The sequence below is a fragment of the Bombus impatiens genome, unplaced genomic scaffold (assembly GCF_000188095.3).
Source record: "Bombus impatiens unplaced genomic scaffold, BIMP_2.2 scf_1553, whole genome shotgun sequence".
NCBI classification, from domain to species: domain Eukaryota; kingdom Metazoa; phylum Arthropoda; class Insecta; order Hymenoptera; family Apidae; genus Bombus; species Bombus impatiens.
In genome coordinates, this window is record NT_177972.1 from 164,552 (window position 1) to 187,519 (window position 22,968).

The following is a 22,968-nucleotide window of genomic DNA, read 5'->3' on the forward strand; positions in this document are numbered from 1 at the left end:
CCCGTAAAATCATACGCGTTGGTATTTGTTGTTAACAGCTGGACAGAATTACCTGACCTGGAAACTTAACACTTATCTTCTGTTTATTTATACAATCGAGGGTTGGACGAACTTGGATAAAGATCCATTCAGAACTGTATATGCGGCACTATGAGACAAGTCTGCTATAATTGAATTGAAAGTCAATAACATCAAAGAGCTCGGTTTGAGTTTGGGGTAGGCTTTACAATCTGGTCGTCGTGAAGCTGGCTGGCAGTATTTCGATGGAGCAATAAGAATTTTCCCATTTTTTTAAATAATATCAATTATTCATGCCCTTATTAATTTGATAATTAATTTGTACTTACCTGCACAAGCATTGCTTTTTTAGAAGCGTCCTGCAGTCGAAATTCGGAGATTACATTGCAATAAATTGAGCACAATGTCATCGTCTACCAGAGAAAGTCGGCCAGAGTGTGACTGGTCCTGCAGTTTAAAATCACTACGTCTGAATTTTGCAAACTATCTTTTTATGGTGCGGAAAGCTGCCGTACAGTCGTGGTAAACATCGTGAATATTTTTGCAACATTTTGCACCGTTACATCTTCCCAGAATTCCAGCAACATGAAATAACGCGCAGATAAACCTGTTGCTCGCTTATTATCAAAATCTTTTATTGCGTTGTAAAAGCTGGCAAAACAAGAATGTATCAAAACACAAATTTCCGTTGTTGAAATAACAATTGAATATCACCATCTTTATCTCAACGATATATGACACTTGTAAAAAAAATATTTATCTTTTAGAATCAGGCACGACTTTTTTGCTGATCCAATATCCACAATTTGGACAAACCATCTAAATTTTCCCGCAACAGTCGAGATCTGAAATATATCCATGATCTACATAAATTAATCGCATCTTTGTTTACCTTAGATAAGAGACGCACATATGTATGTAATTCTGACCTGATACAATAGTGACACAGAACATAGTATTTAAGCACCCACCAAGCGTTCGTCACCACTGTTCACGTCGCATCGAAGCACGCTCTTAGGTATGGTAAACATAATCACCCATATATGAAATCGTTCTTTAAATTCAGTATTTTCGCTAATACCTGGCTACTACATTATTTCTGATCTTTTATATTTTACCACATAATATCCACATCTATGCTATAAGTTTACTGATACCACATAGATTTCTCTTCTGTATTTGTAAAGTGTTAAAAATAGTTAGCTTCCTCATCAGTGAGCTAAGTTTAGGTTGAGCTGTATAAAAATGAGATTGTGTACAGCAAGATGAAGAGTAATCATAGCGTGAATTTCATTGAATTATTTTACGAATATCTATTTGGAAACAAAAGTCGAATATCACCGGGCCGGTATATGAAAAAATTGTCCAAAACGTTAACTTTGGCAATATGTATTAAGGTCATCGAAATTAATGAGCTGTACTGTTCTTAGAATAACTAGCAAACAAGATATTTGTTTCTACAAACTCTGCTACAAACCATTGGAGTATAATAGATTGAAGTATGTAAGAAGCAAATACCGATCGTGTCTGAAGAGATAAATAAGGATAATACGTGTTTATTAATAATTCCCTGTAACTTAATATCATAGATTGACAGCGGAAATATAAGTACAAAATGGATGTCAAACGCATCATTTTCGGAGGGATGAAGTCACAACCGATCACATCGATCATTTCGATGCTCGTAAGCATGTCGCTATACGTCATCTATTCGATCGTTCCTTACTCTTCGACGAATCTTCCTTCCAAATCGCTATTGCCAGCTTACGATTTCATAGTCGTGGGCGGTGGTTCTGCAGGTATGGTTTTTCATATTATCCACGTGAAGTTCCGTCCTAAACTGATAAAAATGTGTCAAAGATAACTGCATCTGTGTGTTTACGTGCGAAGAAGGTCGCGTTATTGCTCCTAATATGATGGATAGATGCAAAAAATTTAACAATTCACATATCCCGATTTTTTGCCAAATTTCTTTTGACGACTCTGACAATCCACTGGATATATTAGCAATATTGTACGTTATTTTAATATCTAATTTCCTTCGTCTAAATATATTTTCCGCTTACTTTGTAAACGTACGTTTGCATTATCGCGAATTTCGATTCGTAATTTCGACAAATTATCTCCTTTCCATAATGTTTTGAAATTAGGCTACGGACATTCGATTCAAAGATATCTGGGACGTTAAACTGGATTTAGATTTTATAGATATGTTTTCTTCAAAATGCTCTGTAACTTTACACGATGACAGGAGCCGTGGTGGCAAGTCGCTTGTCCGAAATGGAAGAATGGAACGTACTCCTGCTGGAAGCAGGTGGAGATGGAAGTGCTGTCTATGATATTCCTTCTCTTGCCGACAATCTGCAGCTCACCAAAATCGATTGGGAATACACGACGGAACCCAATGAAAATTACTGTCGAGGTAAAAAGTGTCGAATTATTCTGACTTATAAATAAAAACAGTAAATAGTTGATTACAGAAACAATACTGCATCCCCTAATCATCCACGTCTAACGCTCTATTTTTTACGTTGAAAAGAATGGGAAGTAGATAAAATTATATAACGCTTGGAAAGGGTTAGGGAAGCGCTTATAAAATGCAATCTATAGCAATGAGAATAAACGAAGCATGTAAATAGGTAAATCTTTCTATAACATTGGCAAATAATCACAATTCATTTCTAACGTAAACTGTCACTAAACATAGCAGAGAAGTTAAAATAACAGATTTGAAATTTTGTATTCTACAATTACTAAAAACATACAGGTATTATTGCTATTAATGTTTTATCTCGTAATAGAGAGAGAGAGAGAGAAAGAGAAAGAAAAAGAGAGAGAGAGAGGAAATGGGTGGATGAATGGATAATAGAATATTTATATAAACAAGATTAAGTGTAAATACAATGTGTATGCTAATCCAGATACGCACGCTAGTAGCGTCACTTTACGAAAGAGCTTCGAACCCATGCGTCTATGGGTATTTATACAATTACGAAAAACTGGCTTGTCTGTACCCCGCCGCACGCATCAAAAGCATGATCCTAGTAAGGCTATGAGGCTGAGAGGCCCGTCAAATTTATTAAGTGTTAAACAATACTCAATGGCTTTGAAGACTAAGAAAGCTAAACACTAGAGATGATGTGCAATTTTCCTTCAAGTGGAAACCACTTCAACAATTGCCAAAATTAATATTGCTTTTTATTAATTTATAAATATGCAGGCTTATTAATTTCAAGAAACACTACTTGAATTATATTGATTTGTATTTAGAACCAATAGATAGATTTAGGCATACTTGATGTCAAACCTAAATCGAAGAATGAATCTATCGCCGAACCCAAAGACATATAAACATGAATTAATAACCAAACGACAACAATATTCGTTCATGAATTATTTGCAACACTTTTGATATACTTTAACGTAAATTATACCCACAGCGATGGAGAATGGTCGTTGCCGCTGGCCACGTGGCAAATTACTGGGAGGTAGCAGCGGAATAAACTCCATGCTTTACGTCCGTGGTGCCAAAAAAGACTACGACATCTGGGAACAGCAAGGCAATCCAGGATGGTCGTATCAGGATGTGCTGCCTTATTTCCTAAAATCTGAAGACAATCGAAATCACAGCTACGCCAAAACACCGTATCATTCAACCGGCGGGTACTTAACCGTCGAAGAACCACGATGGCACACTCCTCTGGCCGCTGCGTTCATTCAAGCCGGCAAAGAAATGGGTTACGAGAATCGAGATATTAACGGAGAACGGCATACTGGCTTCATGATTCCTCAAGGCACCATCAGAGATGGTAGTCGCTGTTCCACGGCGAAAGCCTTCTTGCGGCCAGCCAGGATGCGGAAAAATTTACACGTCGCCATGGAAGCGTATGTTACCAAAATTTTAATAGATCCGTCAACGAAAAGGGCTTACGGCGTAGAGTTCATTAGAGACGGGGAAACGTTGCGCGTACATGCCAACAAAGAAGTGATCGTTTCCGGTGGAGCTATTAATAGCCCCCAGTTGTTGATGCTGTCAGGAATAGGACCTAGAGAACACTTATCGGAACACGGTATACCAGTGATTCAGGATTTAAGAGTGGGCCACAATCTTCAAGATCATATAAGCGTGGGAGGCCTTATGTTCCTGGTGAATGAAGAAATTTCAGCCATAGAGACCAAGATAACTAATATCAGCTATATCCTAGAATACGCCATATACGGAGACGGTCCTTTGACTACCTTAGCAACAGTGGAGGGAACATGTTTTATCAATACCAAATACGCGAATGCCTCCGATGACTTCCCAGATATACAACTGCATTTTGTACCATCGGGGCAAAATAGCGAAATTTTTATGGAATATCGTGGACTGACCAGAGAATTCTACGACGCCGTATATGGAAAGCTTGGCGGTAGCGGCTCGTGGAGCGCGTTTCCCGCGCTTTTAAGACCAAAAAGCAGAGGTGTTATCAAGCTTCGCAGCAACAATCCGTTCGATCATCCATTGATTTATCCGAATTATTTCAAGGAGCCGGAAGACATGGCGACATTGGTTGAAGGTAGGAGTGGGAGGCCTTATGTTTTTAGTGAATGAGGAAATTTCATCCATACTGAGCAAGATGACTAATATCAGCTATATTATAGAATACGCCATGTCCGGTGATAGTCCTTTGTCTACCTTAGCAACAGTGGAGGGAACATGTTTTATCAATACCAAATACGCGAATGCCTCCGATGACTTCCCAGACATACAATTGCATTTTATGTCATCGGGACCAAATACCGAAATTTTTAGGGAAGATCGTGGACTGACCAGAGAATTCTACGACGCCGTATATGGAAAGCTTGGCGGTAGCGGCTCGTGGAGCGCGTTTCCCGCGCTTTTAAGACCAAAAAGCAGAGGTGTTATCAAGCTTCGCAGCAACAATCCGTTCGATCATACTTCGAAGCAACAATCCGTTCGATCATCCATTGATTTATCCGAATTATTTGAAGGAGCCAGAAGACGTGGCGACATTGGTCGAAGGAGCTAAGTTTGTGTTTGAATTGAGTAAAACGGCATCGTTTAAACGTTACGGGAGCGAAATGAATCCGACACCATTTCCTGGCTGCAAGCATATTCCCATGTATAGCGATCCTTTCTGGGAGTGCATGGCCAGATTTGTTCCCGTGACTATATATCACCCCGTGGGTACTTGCAAAATGGGGCCTAAGTCGGACGCGAAAGCCGTGGTAGATTCTCGGCTTCGGGTTTATGGAGTTGCTGGACTTCGAGTCATAGACGCTTCGATTATGCCAAACCAAGTGAGTGGTAATACCAATGCGCCGACTATTATGATTGGTGAGAAAGGTGCCGACATGATAAAAGAGGATTGGTTGAAGAAATAGGGTTCGGATTGATTGCTACTTTTGTAAATTCATTTTAAGCGACTGCTAGTAGTATACCATTACGTAATAAAAACATACGGTTGTGAATTGAAAACAAATTTTCATTATGTATCGCGTATGGCGGAGCACGGTTCAAAATATAGCCTTGTTTTATAAAATTAGACGATCAACGTCAAATTAACGTAAGTGAAGTTAGATTATAATTATATGGAGAAACATTCTTTCGAATATATATCGTAATACTGGATCCGTCCTCTAGATATCATAATGTTTAAAGTAATATGATCGCACGTACTTTCTTAGGATAAGAAAAATGTTTCGTACATGTATAATAATATAAACTATGTGTTATGCAATAAAATAGTTATTACAATAATTTGTCTTTGATTTCGTCATGTATCGTGCGAACGTTGACTTTGATATAATTGCTCCTTCAAGAGGAAATGTAGTACAATAAAATATTATAATATGTTCAACGCGTCGAGGTGATACACGAGAGTGATACAGATGCAACTGTTGGCTGCCGACTAGTGACATTCGAAAAATTAACATTTTGAGTAATTTTTCTTATACATGTTTCTCTTAGCCGGAAAGTATAGTTCCTAAGGAAAAGAACTATAGTTGCGAATATAGATTTCGAAATATTTGCAAAAACCATTGATAATCAGCAGTGGTTTTTGCGCATGAAATAATTTATCGGATAATAGAAGTGGTTCTGTATCTCATGAACAATACCTGGACAAATACAGAGAGCAAGACGGACAATGCTAAAGCCATTCTTGTATTCAAATGCAAGGATGTCATTATGAACACTTCTTAAGAAGCTATGCAGAGAGAGTTTGTTAATGTACAAATTCACTGTAACTCGAAAGCGAGGAAAAATAGGATACGTGTTTGCAAGAACGTCCTTTCTTGTACAGAATCTACAGTCGCACCGGTTTCTGGATGCTACGAGAAATTCTGCATAATTAAGGAATACAATTGTATAATCATTATAGAGATTGAATATACAGTATAGTGAAGTACAGTTTGAAAAAGTGAAAAATACTATATTTACTATAAGCATTCCTAGTTTAACGAGAAAGGATAGAAATATGTGTTAGGGGTACATAACACCATATATCTCGTGCACATATATAAAATAAAAATGTACACTAAACAATAAAAGATATATTTCCGCGTACATACATTGACAGTGTACCATATCTAAACGCAATTCGAACTTCAGGGTTCAAAATATAGCCTTGTTTTATAAAATTAGACGATCAACGTCAAATTAACGTAAGTGAAGTTAGATTATAATTATATGAAGAATATATATCGTAATACTGCATCCGTCCTCTAGATATCATAATGTTTAAAGTAATATGATCGCACGTACTTTGTTAGGATAAGAAAAATGTTTCGTACATGTATAATAATATAAACTATGTGTTATGCAATAAAATAGTTATTACAATAATTTGTCTTTGATTTCGTCATGTATCGTGCGAACGTTGACTTTGATATAATTGCTCCTTCAAGAGGAAATGTAGTACAATAAAATATTATAATATGTTCAACGCGTCGAGGTGATACACGAGAGTGATACAGATGCAACTGTTGGCTGCCGACTAGTGACATTCGAAAAATTAACATTTTGAGTAATTTTTCTTATACATGTTTCTCTTAGCCGGAAAGTATAGTTCCTAAGGAAAAGAACTATAGTTGCGAATATAGATTTCGAAATATTTGCAAAAACCATTGATAATCAGCAGTGGTTTTTGCGCATGAAATAATTTATCGGATAATAGAAGTGGTTCTGTATCTCATGAACAATACCTGGACAAATACAGAGAGCAAGACGGACAATGCTAAAGCCATTCTTGTATTCAAATGCAAGGATGTCATTATGAACACTTCTTAAGAAGCTATACAGAGAAAGTTTGTTAATGTACAAATTCACTGTAACTCGAAAGCGAGGAAAAATAGGATACGTGTTTGCAAGAACGTCCTTTCTTGTACAGAATCTACAGTCGCACCGGTTTCTGGATGCTACGAGAAATTCTGCATAATTAAGGAATACAATTGTATAATCATTATAGAGATTGAATATACAGTATAGTGAAGTACAGTTTGAAAAAGTGAAAAATACTATATTTACTATAAGCATTCCTAGTTTAACGAGAAAGGATAGAAATATGTGTTAGGGGTACATAACACCATATATCTCGTGCACATATACATGTAAAATAAAAATGTACACTAAACAATAAAAGATATATTTCCGCGTACATACATTGACAGTGTACCATATCTAAACGCAATTCGAACTTCAGGTGAGATAAATAAAAGAAATTTACAGTCACTATCGGTGTCGAAAACCAACGTTCCTTTGAATTCTACTTATTTTATTTACATCTGTTTAGCAAAAATTCAAAAAGTAAATAAAATCACGGAACGATGTTATTTATACACATTGTTAGAGAGGTAGTCGCTGGACTTTCACGCCATTTTTCTAGCTGTTATCAAATTTTCATTTCAATTATTAGGAGGTGGGGAACTATAAATTTCCAACTGTTCTTTTTTCAATATTAATTTTATTCTAATTTCTCAAAAGATATGAGGTCCTTTCACGAAATTTAGGAAAAACTATTATCACCTTTTAAAGGATGTACGAATGCTTTTTTACACTGAATATACGTAATTTACGATGTTGCAAAACAATTTCTCAAAATACCTCGTTTACGTGATTATCAACAAAATAGCATTCGTCGCTTTGCGTTCCACTATATCGTTCCATTATATCGTTGCATAATCTTACGTTTAATGTTCTGTAGATATTACAAGACATATATATTTTTATTTTTGAAATAAATTTTCTTGTAGTTACAACCTTTTATCAAGGACAAATTTAAGGTAGAAATAATTTCGAAAAAATAAACTGAATAAAACCGTGACGCTTATGTGTAATGAATCGTCAAAAGCGACCAAGAGATCTCAAAATATTTTTCGTAAGTATGCACATTAATTTAATGACATGTCAGCATCACCCAAATGTGTTCATTAATAATTCTCTATTACTTCGTCTTATCTTGTAAATAAGATTATTGTGAATGTATCATAACAGAATATTACAGACTGACAAAGAAAATAGGAGATGTACAAAGTGGATATCGAAGCATTTCGGAGGGATGAAAACAAAACCAACTGTACCGGTGCTTTCGATGTTTTTATGCGTATCGTTTTCTATCATCATCATCATATATGTATCACGTATTGTGCCCTACTCTTCGACGAGTGTTCCTTCCAAATTACTGTCACGAGTTTACGACCTATTAGTCGTGGTGGGTTGTTCTTTTTTCATTACGTCGTTAGAAAATTCCATTTTGTGATCAATTGATAAGAGAATTTATCAACTTATCAATTTATCAATTTATCCATTTATCAATTCAGCAATACATCAATTCATCAATTCATCGATTCATCGATTCATCAATTCTTCGATTCATCAATTCCTCGATTCATCGATTCATCGATTCATCGATTCATCAATTCATTAATTCATCAATTCATCGATTCATCGATTCGTCGATTCGTCGATTCACCAATTAATCGATTCATCAATTAAACAATTCATCAATTCATCGATTCAGCAATTCAGCAATTCAGAAGTTCAGAAATTCAGCAATTCAGAAATTCAGAAATTCAGCAATTCATCAATTCATCAATTCATCGATTCAGCAATTCATCAATTTATTTTAATTTCATATAACGGCTCTATCTTATGTATAGCATATTAATGACGTTGTGCGTCGTTTCTATATGTTAACGACTATATTATAACATCTTGTTTTCTTCATATTTTTATTTCTTTGTTTTCTTCAATATGTATTTTAGGTTTGTTTTGTAATCATATTTAGAATTCATCGAGAATTTCATTTCGTAATCTCGACTAACTGTCTCCCCTTCTCGATATTTCGAAACAAAACTACATACTCTTGCCTTAAAGATACTTATAACTTTTAATTATTTTCAGTCGTCTCAACTACGTTCTATTTAAAATGTATCGTCAATTTGCACGATTACAGGAGCCCTTATGGCGAATTGCTTGTTCAAAATAGAAGATTGGGACGTACTCCTCCTGGAAGCAGGTGGCGATGGAAGTGCTACATATTACATTTCTTTACCGGACAGTGTGTAGTCTGAAATCGATTGGAAATACAGGATGGAATCTAATGAACAACAATTCCTTAGAGACGGAGATACATAGAGAATACAACATTGAGCCCCTGTCTTACATACAACATCCTTTACTATTACCAAGAAAAAAAGTTCCTATCCAGGCATTAGGCGCCTTGAGCATCTACATGAACATAAGAAGAAAATCTTCTCTTCGTGGTGTACAGACGCTGTTGTAGCGCCCGTGTATTCCCTTGTCTTAGATGGACAGAGAAGGAAATATAAACTACTTATTCTATAAAATCTGGCATAGGACTGTGAATTTTCTGCTCATTCTGCAGCTTCTATAGTTATATATAATACGACTTTTCTTACTAATGCAGCTGGTGTAGTCATCTGTTTTACGGAATGAGCTCACGAGTACACGAATAATGAATATATAAGTAATTGGCTAACCTTGCTTCTTACCATTTATTTTAGGACCACGAAATAAATAGTTGATTATTACAGTAGACAAACACGAACTATTGTTCTTAAATTACGGGTTCAGTTATACGTGCATTTGATATATGGTACTATTGTGACACCTCGAAATACTCGATAAGCCTTGATAAAATTAATGTATCGTCAATTTGCACGATTACTGGAGCTCTTATGGCGAATTGCTTGTTCAAGATAGAAGATTGGGACGTACTCCTGCTGGAAGCAGCTGGCGATGGAAATGCTATATATGATATTTCTTTACCGGACAGTGTGTAGTCTGAAATCGATTGGAAATACAGGATGGAATCTAATGAACAACAATTCCTTAGAGACGGAGATACATAGAGAATACAACATTGAGCCCCTGTCTTACATACAACATCCTTTACTATTACCAAGAAAAAAAGTTCCTATCCAGGCATTAGGCGCCTTGAGCATCTACATGAACATAAGAAGAAAATCTTCTCTTCGTGGTGTACAGACGCTGTTGTAGCGCCCGTGTATTCCCTTGTCTTAGATGGACAGAGAAGGAAATATAAACTACTTATTCTATAAAATCTGGCATAGGACTGTGAATTTTCTGCTCATTCTGCAGCTTCTATAGTTATATATAATACGACTTTTCTTACTAATGCAGCTGGTGTAGTCATCTGTTTTACGGAATGAGCTCACGAGTACACGAATAATGAATATATAAGTAATTGGCTAACCTTGCTTCTTACCATTTATTTTAGGACCACGAAATAAATAGTTGATTATTACAGTAGACAAACACGAACTATTGTTCTTAAATTACGGGTTCAGTTATACGTGCATTTGATATATGGTACTATTGTGACACCTCGAAATACTCGATAAGCCTTGATAAAATTAACAAAAGTTGGGAATGCCTTGATAAAATTAACAAAAGTTGGAAATGATTAGGCCCTGAAAATTTAGCAATATCTGAGCTATTTATTTGTAAACTTCTATGTGTAACACAAATATCATTAATCTGCATTCGTTACAAAATTGCTTTAACTTTACCTTATTAACCGAATTACCTTATTTACCTTATAAACCTCATTAGCGAGGTTCCACACTTCGTAGAATTTATATTCAATTGGTGAAGGTGCGAGGTGCGTACAAAAAGGTTTCACCTTGTCTCACTCGGTCGACTAAGAAGATGTTGGTTTTCGAAATAGGATATTTTGATCGAGAACTAATCTGGAGACTGGGGCGAGCAGCGTGACTCCTACATTTCCGCCAACATACAGAACGGAATGTGCTGAGTTTTGCCAGGAATTGTCTTGCAATATATTGTCTCGTGGAGTATTGTCTTGCGATGGCGAAACTGGAGATCTGTTAAACTGGAAAAACCCGCGGATATCGATGACTTTTGAATTTGTTGTCGAGAGCATGATCCCGAACATCTTGCTCCTGTACATGTAAGTTTCAGTCGGTCATAGTTTCCGAAACTTGCTAAAAACTATCAATACCACCACAGTGAACTTTGTCCATAATTGTGCTTCCGTAACAGCCTACGCAATAGTATCGGTTACCGTATCCCTGGTAGCGGGGGGATATAGTGAGTCGTCGAAACCAAGCTCTTGTCTCTTGATTATGGCACATTCCAATGTAAACGAGATTTGGGCAACCTATAGTAAAATCTGTACACAACTACATATGCGATACTGTTACAAATGTCTGTTATGTAAATTTATGTATTATAAACATTCATGTAAAGAAGGACACACGTAACCATTTTCGACGATTCCGAAATGTGTTTTTGTGTTGTTATGTTGGAAATATTCACAAAAAATGTCAATTACATTAGGATTCCATTACCTCTCATTCTAGCACGCAGATGGCCAAATTTTTGTATAGTACTATTCATCTTTAATGTAATTATGCGAAAAAAGACACATTCATGGGTTATTGGTTGGGTTATATTCTTATCTTGTGTTTGTGAGATGGCCGGTAACGCTAGCATAGCTATTGTAAATTGGAATTTCATGCGATTATATTAGTACATTCTCAATTCAATTGAACTTCAACTTAAAAACACACCATGTATGTTTTTCATTAGGTTACATGTGGAAACAGACAAATAAAATGTAGTGCAACTTTGCGCATATTTATAGATTTATTGAAAATTGTTTCAAGTGATCAGTACCCGTCTCACACTACGTTAGCCCAGTTCTTATATAATTCATATCCACTTTTATCTCTGCGTTGTCAAAAATGACTATCTCTCTCGTGAATGTCATATGCAAAATAACATATGCAGAACTATGTCGAAACACGGCCATCTATTCCTTGTTCAGGTGCAATGGTAAAGTAGTTTGATCACTATTCGACCTCGCACGTTTATTATTTTTATTCCTATCTGCACTGTTAAAAGTATATTATAGTCATTGATATTGCTTCAAATAGGGTGCGCTCTTCCCACTACCCCATAAGTCTATTTGAATGTTAATAGTGCAAATGATTAGTCGTAGTTTGCTAAGTAATTTTTTTGAAAATTATTCTGTAGATAGAACGAAATAATTGTATTTCCAGAGATATACGTTTACAAAGTAGCCATAAGTACCTCGATTATATAATTATGTCGTTTTTCCTATCGCCCAATAATTGCTTAGCATTCAATATATAAGCGACCGCCAACCAGAAGCATTCGTCGTCTTGCATTGCGTCGCATCGGAACTCTCTCCTACGTTTGGTGTTTAATTTACGTATGTATTGCACAAAGTTCTGTATTTTCGCTAATATTTCGCCATCTCATTACCTCTGATCTACTTTTTAAGAAATAATATCTACATCTATGCTGTAAGTTTATTGTCGTCTTAGTCATTTATCGACCATGTATGTCAGTGACACCGCAATTTCAAATAACTTTTAATTCTCTTATCATCTGCACACACAAAAAAATGTGATTATTCAGAGATGGGTAAACCTCAAAAAATTTCTCTCATAATTATAACCACCGCATTGAAAATCAAGTAAAGTGCAACAGTCGATGTAGCGATCTATCCATCAAAGATTATTTCATGATACCTTCTTTAGTCTAGCACAATCTACAAACCGCCGCCTTTTCTATTTTACTTGCACGATATTCACAAAAACTGTCAATTACATTAGGATTCCATTACCTCTCATTCTAGCACGCAGGTAGCCAAATTTTTGTATAGGCCACCCAAACTGAAATCAATGATATTATTCATGTTTAATATAATTATGCGAAAAAGACACATTCATGGGTCTCAATTCAATTGAACTTCAACTTAAAAACACACCATGTATGTTTTTCATTAGGTTACATGTGGAAACAGACAAATAAAATGTAGTGCAACTTTGCGCATATTTATAGATTTATTGAAAATTGTTTCAGGTGATCAGTACCGGTCTCACACTACGTTAGCCCAGTTCTTATATAATTCATATTCACTTTTATCTCTGCGTTATCAAAAATGACTATCTCTCTGGTCAATGTCGTATGCAAAACAACATATGCAGAACTATGTCGAAACACGGCCATCTATTCCTTGTTCAGGTGCAATGGTAAAGTAGTTTGATCACTATTCGACCTCGCACGTTTATTATTTTTATTCCTATCTGCACTGTTAAAAGTATATTATAGTCATTGATATTGCTTCAAATAGGGTGCGCTCTTCCCACTACCCCATAAGTCTATTTGAATGTTAATAGTGCAAATGATTAGTCGTAGTTTGCTAAGTAATTTTTTTGAAAATTATTCTGTAGATAGAACGAAATAATTGTATTTCCAGAGATATACGTTTACAAAGTAGCCATAAGTACCTCGATTATATAATTATGTCGTTTTTCCTATCGCCCAATAATTGCTCAGCATTCAATACATAAGCGATCGCCAGCCAGAAGCATTCATCGTCTTGCATTGCGTCGCATCGGAACTCTCTCCTACGCTTGGTGTTTAATTTACGTATGTATTGCACAAAGTTCTGTATTTTCGCTAATATTTCGCCATCTCATTACCTCTGATCTACTTTTTAAGAAATAATATCTACATCTATGCTGTAAGTTTATTGTCGTCTTAGTCATTTATCGACCATGTATGTCAGTGACACCGCAATTTCAAATAACTTTTAATTCTCTTATCATCTGCACACACAAAAAAATGTGATTATTCAGAGATGGGTAAACCTCAAAAAATTTCTCTCATAATTATAACCACCGCATTGAAAATCAAGTAAAGTGCAACAGTCGATGTAGCGATCTATCCATCAAAGATTATTTCATGATACCTTCTTTAGTCTAGCACAATCTACAAACCGCCGCCTTTTCTATTTTACTTGCACGACATCGAAAATAGTTGCCTTTCACATCAGCGAGTTAAGTATAAGTTGCTACATTTAAGTCTACTTCAAGATGATGAGGTATCATCACATATAGATTTAAATGAAGTATTTTGCGAATATAGTGAAATAAAAGGCTGTGCAGCATCGCGGCGATTGCAGGTATATGAAAAAGGTTCTTCAGAATGTTAACCTCATCAACATGTTACACTGGCAATTAAAATCGTTGCGATACACTCACTAAAAAGATATATATTAGTTACGCTAGATTCTATTCGATTAAAGTAGGTTTAAGAATGAAAGCACCAAAGACCCTTAGGGACCGAAAGAAAAGATGATAGCAATATACATTTAGTAACAATTCTCTTCTACTTATATCGCTAATAAGATGTGTGTTAAGGTATCGAACATTGATGTTACAGATTGATAAAGGAATTTGGGGGAGTGTAAAATGGATGTCAATCGCATCATTTTCGGGGGGATGAGATCACAACCGATCGCATCGACGATATCAATGGTCATAAGCGTGTTGCTATACGTCATATATTCGAATGTTCCTTACTCTTCGACGAATGTTCCTTCCAAATCGCTATTGCCAGCTTACGATTTCATAGTCGTGGGCGGTGGTTCTGCAGGTATGGTTTCTCATATTATCCACGCGAAGTTCCTAAATCTGATAAAAGTGTGTCAAAGATAAGTGCATTGGTGTGTTTGCGTTCGAAGATGTTCGCGTTACTGCTCCTAACACGAGGAATTGTCGCAAAAATTTAACAATTTAGAAATCGCAATTTTTTTGTCAAATTTCCCTTCACAACTCTGTCAATCCACTAGATGTATTAGCAATGTTGTACGTTATTTCTTCATACTAACACCGAAATTTTAAGTTCTAATTTCCTTCATCTAAATAGCGGTTGCAGGTATATGAAAAAGGTTCTTCAGAATGTTAACCTCATCAACACGTTTCACTGGCAATTAAAATCGTTGCGATACACTCATTAAAAAATAAATATTAGTTTCGCTAGATCCCATTCGAGAAAAGTAGGTTTAAGAATGAAAGGACCAAGCCCTTAGGGCCCGACAAAACAAATGATGGTAATATGCATTCAGTAATAATTCTCTGCCACTTCGTCTTATATCGCGAATAAGATGTGTGTTAAGGTATCGAACATTGATGTTACAGATTGATAAAAGAATTCGGGGGAGTGTAAAATGGATGTCAATCGCATCATTTTCGGGGGGATGAGATCACAACCGATCGCATCGACGATATCAATGGTCATAAGCGTGTTGCTATACGTCATATATTCGAATGTTCCTTACTCTTCGACGAATGTTCCTTCCAAATCGCTATTGCCAGCTTACGATTTCATAGTCGTAGGCGGTGGTTCTGCAGGTATGGTTTTTCATATTATCCACGCGAAGTTCCTAAATCTGATAAAAGTGTGTCAAAGATAAGTGCATTGGTGTGTTCGGTGTGTTTGCGTGCGAAGATGTTCGCGTTACTGCTCCTAATACGAGAAATTGACGCAAAAGTTTAACAATTCAGAAATCGCGATTCTTTGTCAAATTTCTTTTCACAACTCTGCCAATCCACTAGATGTATTAGCAACGTTGTACGTTATTTCTACATACTAACACCGAAATTTTAACATTTAATTTTCTTCGTCTAAATATATTTTCCGCTTACTTTGTAAACGTAATTTTACGTTATCGCGAATTTCGATTCGCAATTTGGACAAATTATCTCTCTCGATGTTTTGAAATTAGACTACGCACTTTCGATTCACAGATATTTGTGACGTTAAACTGAATTAAGATTTGTTAGATACGTTTTCTTTAAAATACTCTGTAACTTTACACGATGACAGGTGCCGTGGTAGCAAGTCGCTTGTCCGAAATGGAAGAATGGAACGTACTCCTCCTCGAAGCAGGTGGCGATGGAAATGCTGTGTATGATATTCCTTCTCTTGCCGACAATCTGCAGCTCACCAAAATCGATTGGGAGTATACGACGGAACCCAATAATAGTTACTGTCGAGGTAAATAGTGTCGAATTATATCGACTTAGAAGATGGGTAAATACATAATTACAAAGACAATAATGCATCTCCTAATCACCCACGTCTAACGCTCTATTTTTTCGGTTTAAAGAGGGGGAAGTAGATAAAATTATATCACGCTTGGAAAGGATTATAAAATGTAATTTATGGCAATAAGAGCAAACGAAGCTTGTAAATAAGCAAATCTTTCTAAAACATTCCCAATTGGTCATAACTCAGTTCTAACGTATATTGCCGCTGAACTCACCAGGGGCGATAAAATGACAAATCTGAAATTTTTTACTTTACAACTACTAAAAACATATAAGTATTGTTGCCAAAATTAATATTGCTTTGTATTAAAATATCTAAATGTGCAGATTTATTTATTTGAAGTAACAAGACTTGAAATTTATTGATATGTATATAGGTCCAATAGGTAGATTTAGGCATACCTAATGTCAAATTTAAATAGAAGAATGAATCTATCGCCAACCACAAATGTATATGAAAAGTGAATTAATAACCGAAGAACAACAATATTCGTTAATGAATTATTCGCAACGCTTTCGACGTACTTTAACGTAAATTATACCCACAGCGATGGAGAATGGTCGTTGCCGCTGGCCACGTGGCAAATTGCTTGGAGGTAGCAGCGGAATAAACTCCATGCTTTACGTCCGTGGTTCCAAAAAAGACTACGACATCTGGGAACAACAAGGCAATCCAGGATGGTCTTATCGGGATGTGCTGCCTTATTTTCTCAAATCCGAAGACAATCGAAATCACAGCTACGCCAAAACACCGTATCATTCGACCGGCGGGTACTTAACCGTAGAAGAAGCACAATGGCGCACTCCCCTGGCCGCTGCGTTCATTCAAGCCGGCCAAGAAATGGGTTACGAGAGTAGGGATATTAATGGAGAACGGCAAACTGGCTTTATGATTCCTCAAGGCACCATCAGAGATGGTAGCCGCTGCTCCACGGCGAAAGCCTTCTTGCGGCCAGCCAGGATGCGAAAAAATTTACACGTCGCCATGGAAGCGTTTGTTACCAAAATTTTAATAGATTCGTCGTCGAAGAAAGCTTATGGCGTAGAGTTCGTTAGAAACGGACAGACGTTACGCGTACGTGCCAACAAGGAGGTGATCGTTTCCGGAGGAACTATCAATAGCCCCCAGTTGTTGATGTTGTCGGGAATAGGACCTAAAGAACACTTATCGGAACACCGTATACCAGTGATTCAGGATTTAAGAGTGGGCCATAATCTTCAAGATCATGTAGGAGTGGGAGGCCTTATGTTCTTGGTGAATGAGGAAATTTCGTCCATAGAGAGCAAGATAACTAATATCAGCTATATCCTAGAATACGCCATGTCCGGTGATAGTCCTTTGTCTACCTTAGCAACAGTGGAGGGAACATGTTTTATCAATACCAAATACGCGAATGCCTCCGATGACTTCCCAGACATACAATTGCATTTTATGTCATCGGGACCAAATACCGAAATTTTTAGGGAAGATCGTGGACTGACCAGAGAATTCTACGACGCCGTATATGGAAAGCTTGGCGGCAGGGGCTCGTGGAGCGCGTTTCCTGCGCTTTTAAGACCAAAAAGCAGAGGTGTTGTCAAACTTCGAAGCAACAGTCCGTTCGATCATCCATTGATTTATCCGAATTATTTCAAGGAGCCGGAAGACATGGCGACATTGGTTGAAGGAGCTAAGTTTGTGTACGAATTGAGTAAAACTGATTCGTTTAAACGTTACGGGAGCGAAATGAATCCGACACCATTTCCTGGCTGCAAGCATATTCCCATGAGTAACGATTCTTTCTGGGAGTGCATGGCCAGATTTGTTCCCGTGACTATATATCATCCCGTGGGTACTTGCAAAATGGGGCCTAAGTCGGACGCGAACGCCGTCGTAGATTCTCGGCTTCGGGTTCATGGAGTTGCTGGACTTCGAGTCATAGACGCCTCAATTATGCCAAACCAAGTGAGTGGTAATACCAATGCGCCAACTATTATGATTGGTGAGAAGGGTGCTGACATGGTAAAGGAGGATTGGTTGAGGAAACGGGATTCAGATTGATGGCAACTTTTGTAGATTAATTTTAAGCGACAGTCGAAGATGGTATACCGCGGGGGGTAAGCTTCCACATGTTATTTAGCAATTAAGTCAGACAAATTTACCAAATATCTAGGTGCACAAACTGTAAAGTACAAATTAAATAATAAAAATAAACAATTTTAAGGGACTGCTAATAGTATTCGTAATATAAACATGCGGTTTTGAATTGAAAATAAATCTTCATGGCTTATTACGAACAACAGAGCCCATGTCACAATATCGTTGAGGCTATCGCGTTCAGTTATTTCAGATAGTTTCTTTCTCTCCCACATATACTAACATGGACTATCTTACACCTGCGCGCGCTATGTTTTGTGGGCGACTATACTCGGCAAGATACGATAAATACTTTCTGCAACATTAGAGGACGTTAAAGCGGGGCCGCGCTGACGATAAAACCCTTCGTCTTGTTTACCCTAATCGAGCGAACGGAAAGAGTATAACATTAGTAATGTAAAAAAGCAACTTCTTATAATTACGATCGAACTTCACTTATGTTAACTTCGTTTCATCCTATAATTATATTTCATCTGCCTCGTTCTCGACTTTACCAATGTGGATGTTCAGAAATGTAGCAACTCTAAATGAATACCCTTCATTTTGCTGTGATGATATTTCTTCCGAGATGCAATCAACGATCAGTTTGGTGAAGAATCCCACAATTTGAGGACAATTTTACTGCTAAGCGTTCCTTGGAGCTTGCAACCCGGTCTGACTGGAGTATTTTCTTAATAAGATCTCTCTTTCTCCCTTTCGAAACACATTCAAAACTAACCTTTACCTATTTTGTTTCGACACAGGTCTAACCTCTAGACGTCCAGTCACACGTTAATTGTCGTCTTTTATATCTGTAGATGTCCTCTGCCTTTGAATCCTTGGATAACATTAGCAGATTTCAGAATTCAACATTGGGCCCCTGTCTTACATACAACATCCTTTACTATAACCAGGAAAAAGTTGCTATCCATGCACTAGGCGCCCTGAGCGTCTACAGGAACATAAGAAGAAAGTCTTGTCTTCGTGATGTACAGACGCTGTGGTAGTGTCCGTGTATTCCCTTGTCTTAGATAGATAGAGAAAGAAATATAAACTACTTATTCTATAAAATCTGGCAAAGGACTGTGAATTTTCTGCTCATTCTGCAGCTTCTATAGTTATATATAATACGACTTTCCTTACTAATGCAGCTGGTGTAGTCATCTGTTTTACGGAATGAGCTCACGAGTATACGAATAATGAATATGTAAGTAATTGGCTAACCTTGCTTCTTACAATTTATTTTAGGACCACGAAATAAATAGTTGATTATTACAGTAAACAAACACGAACTATTGTTCTTAAATTACGGGTTCAGTTATACGTGCATTTGATATATGGTACTATTGTGACACCTCGAAATACTCGATAAGTCTTTGATAAGATTAACAAAAGTTGGAAATGGTCAGAGCCTGAAAAGTTGGCCATATCTGAGCTCTTTATTTCCAAACATCTATGTGTAACACAAGCGTTATTAATTTATATTCGTTATGATATTGTTTTAATGCCGAAAGATTCCCTACTACCTACTACTAAGGAGAGGAAATGAATAAAATTTTATATTTGCCCACTTGAAACTAAACACATCGGTTTGTAAAGCTTCAGAATTAGATTTCCAGTGATAAGCAATATTAGTATTTACGTCGGTTGCCGTCCACTGTATGCGCACAAGGGTCTAGCTGATGGATTAGGGTTATGATGTTAACGAAACCTCGGAATACGAAAACGATTCGATGGAGATTGTTCACAAGGTACCGAATATTTAAATCGTCTAACTACCGATGTGAGTTATATTTATTAACCTTATTTGTAACATTCTGCCAACTTACCTACTCAATCGTCAAAACAGCCTACTCAATCGTCAAACAAGTGTTGGTTTTCGAAAAAGAATATTTTGATCGAGTACTGAGCTGGAGACTGGAGCGAGAAGAGTGACGGCCATATTACCGTCAACATAGAGAAAGGAATGTGATGAGTCTTGCCAGAAATTGTCTTGCGATATTTTGTCTCGTAGAGTATTGTCTTGTGACGAGCATTGATGGCGAAGCTGGAGAAACGTTACGTCTTCTCGGATATCAATGACTATTGAATTTGTTGCCGGGAGCATGATCCTGAACAACTTTTTTCTGTACATGTAAGCTTTAGTCGATCATAGTTTCTGAATTATTTTCTAAAAGCTATCAATACCACTGCAGTAAACTTTGTCTACAATTATGCCTCCGTGTCAGCGTATGCGATAGCATTCATTACCGTATCCCTGGTAGCGGACGGGTATGGTGAGTCACCGAAACCAAGCTCTTATCTTCTGTTTATAGCACATTCCAATGTGAACCAGATTTGGGTAACCTATCGTAAAATCTGCACACAACTACATGTGCGATACTGTTACAAATGTCTGTTATAATTCAATTTATATAAGGAAGGACACACATCACCGATTTCGACGATCCTGAAATCTTTGATAAGATTAACAAAAGTTGGAAATGGTCAGAGCCTGAAAAGTTGGCCATATCTGAGCTCTTTATTTCCAAACATCTATGTGTAACACAAGCGTTATTAATTTATATTCGTTATGATATTGTTTTAATGCCGAAAGATTCCCTACTACCTACTACTAAGGAGAGGAAATGAATAAAATTTTATATTTGCCCACTTGAAACTAAACACATCGGTTTGTAAAGCTTCAGAATTAGATTTCCAGTGATAAGCAATATTAGTATTTACGTCGGTTGCCGTCCACTGTATGCGCACAAGGGTCTAGCTGATGGATTAGGGTTATGATGTTAACGAAACCTCGGAATACGAAAACGATTCGATGGAGATTGTTCACAAGGTACCGAATATTTAAATCGTCTAACTACCGATGTGAGTTATATTTATTAACCTTATTTGTAACATTCTGCCAACTTACCTACTCAATCGTCAAAACAGCCTACTCAATCGTCAAACAAGTGTTGGTTTTCGAAAAAGAATATTTTGATCGAGTACTGAGCTGGAGACTGGAGCGAGAAGAGTGACGGCCATATTACCGTCAACATAGAGAAAGGAATGTGATGAGTCTTGCCAGAAATTGTCTTGCGATATTTTGTCTCGTAGAGTATTGTCTTGTGACGAGCATTGATGGCGAAGCTGGAGAAACGTTACGTCTTCTCGGATATCAATGACTATTGAATTTGTTGCCGGGAGCATGATCCTGAACAACTTTTTTCTGTACATGTAAGCTTTAGTCGATCATAGTTTCTGAATTATTTTCTAAAAGCTATCAATACCACTGCAGTAAACTTTGTCTACAATTATGCCTCCGTGTCAGCGTATGCGATAGCATTCATTACCGTATCCCTGGTAGCGGACGGGTATGGTGAGTCACCGAAACCAAGCTCTTATCTTCTGTTTATAGCACATTCCAATGTGAACCAGATTTGGGTAACCTATCGTAAAATCTGCACACAACTACATGTGCGATACTGTTACAAATGTCTGTTATAATTCAATTTATATAAGGAAGGACACACATCACCGATTTCGACGATCCTGAAATATGTTATTATATTATACAAACAATATCAATTACATTAGGTTTTCATTACCTCTCAATTGAGCATGCAAACGGCTACATTTTTGTATGGACCAACCTAACTTTGACTCAATGATATTATTCATTCTTTTTCGCATAATTACATTAATGATGAATAGTATCATTCATCAAGACAAATCCATGGGTTACTGATTGGGTTATATTCATATCTTGTCTGTGTGAGATGGCCGGTAACACTAGAATAGCAATTATAAATTCCTATTTCATGCGATTTTATCAGTATATTCTCAATTCAATTACTACGATTTATTATTATTCACATTTACGAAACATACTTCGGTATTCAACTTAAAAACACACCATGTATATTTGTCATTAGGATACGTATGCAAATAGAAAGATAAGATATAATGCAATGTTTCGTATATCAAAAGGATCATTGAAACTTATTTCAGGTTGTCCATGCCGGCCACATACTACGCTAGACCAGTCCACACCTAATTCACATTCATTTTTATCTTTGTGTTATCAAAAATCGCTATCTCTCTCCTAAATGTCATATGCAGAATGACTTATGCTGAACTATGTCCAAACACAGCCATCTATTCCATATTCAGGTGCAACGATAAAATAGATTGGTCACAAATCGAACTCGCACGTTTATTACTTTTATTCCCATCTGCACTGTTAAAAATATGTTTTAGTCATTGATATCGCTTCAAATAGGGTGCGCTCTTCCCACCACCCTACAAGTCTACTTCAGTTTCAATAATGTGAACGATTAGTCGCAGTTTGTTAAATGATCTTTTGAAAAGTGGTCTGTCGTTACAACGAAATAATCGTATGTCTAAAGATATACGTA

At 36.8% G+C, this 22,968-nt stretch overlaps 2 protein-coding genes across 3 annotated transcripts; both read left to right on the top strand.

Annotated features, from left to right (window-relative positions):
- The first annotated feature begins 1,594 nt into the window (after positions 1-1,594).
- LOC100748504 (glucose dehydrogenase [FAD, quinone]-like) lies at positions 1,595-5,782 on the top strand. Its single transcript, XM_033324183.1, has 4 exons — positions 1,595-1,817; positions 2,270-2,440; positions 3,459-4,577; positions 5,045-5,782. Exons 1-4 carry the CDS (start codon positions 1,634-1,636, stop codon positions 5,404-5,406), a joined length of 1,836 nt encoding a protein of 611 aa, XP_033180074.1. The 5' UTR covers positions 1,595-1,633; the 3' UTR covers positions 5,407-5,782.
- A 6,890-nt stretch (positions 5,783-12,672) lies between these two features.
- LOC100748622 (glucose dehydrogenase [FAD, quinone]) lies at positions 12,673-18,586 on the top strand. Of its 2 annotated transcripts, XM_003494130.4 has the most exons (4): positions 12,673-12,764; positions 14,786-14,998; positions 16,232-16,402; positions 17,004-18,586. In XM_003494130.4, the coding sequence occupies exons 2-4, from the start codon at positions 14,815-14,817 to the stop codon at positions 18,494-18,496; spliced, it is 1,848 nt and encodes a 615-aa protein (XP_003494178.1). In that variant the 5' UTR covers positions 12,673-12,764; positions 14,786-14,814; the 3' UTR covers positions 18,497-18,586. The 2 variants fall into 2 exon arrangements, with proteins under 2 accessions (XP_003494178.1, XP_012248181.1); XM_012392758.3 differs by lacking the exons at positions 12,673-12,764; positions 14,786-14,998 and adding an exon at positions 15,524-15,756.
- The last annotated feature ends 4,382 nt before the right edge of the window (positions 18,587-22,968 follow it).

What these genes read in the sequence shown, in the direction of transcription:
- LOC100748622 (XM_003494130.4), top strand. Translation starts at nt 14,815, where the DNA reads ATGGATGTCAATCGCATCATTTTCGGGGGGATGAGATCACAACCGATC. An exon ending in CGTGGGCGGTGGTTCTGCAG is followed by an intron (nt 14,999 to 16,231) that starts GTATGGTTTCTC and finishes ACACGATGACAG; the next exon opens with GTGCCGTGGTAGCAAGTCGC. An exon ending in CAATAATAGTTACTGTCGAG is followed by an intron (nt 16,403 to 17,003) that starts GTAAATAGTGTC and finishes TTATACCCACAG; the next exon opens with CGATGGAGAATGGTCGTTGC.
- LOC100748504 (XM_033324183.1), top strand. Translation starts at nt 1,634, where the DNA reads ATGGATGTCAAACGCATCATTTTCGGAGGGATGAAGTCACAACCGATC. An exon ending in CAATGAAAATTACTGTCGAG is followed by an intron (nt 2,441 to 3,458) that starts GTAAAAAGTGTC and finishes TTATACCCACAG; the next exon opens with CGATGGAGAATGGTCGTTGC. An exon ending in CATGGCGACATTGGTTGAAG is followed by an intron (nt 4,578 to 5,044) that starts GTAGGAGTGGGA and finishes CATTGGTCGAAG; the next exon opens with GAGCTAAGTTTGTGTTTGAA.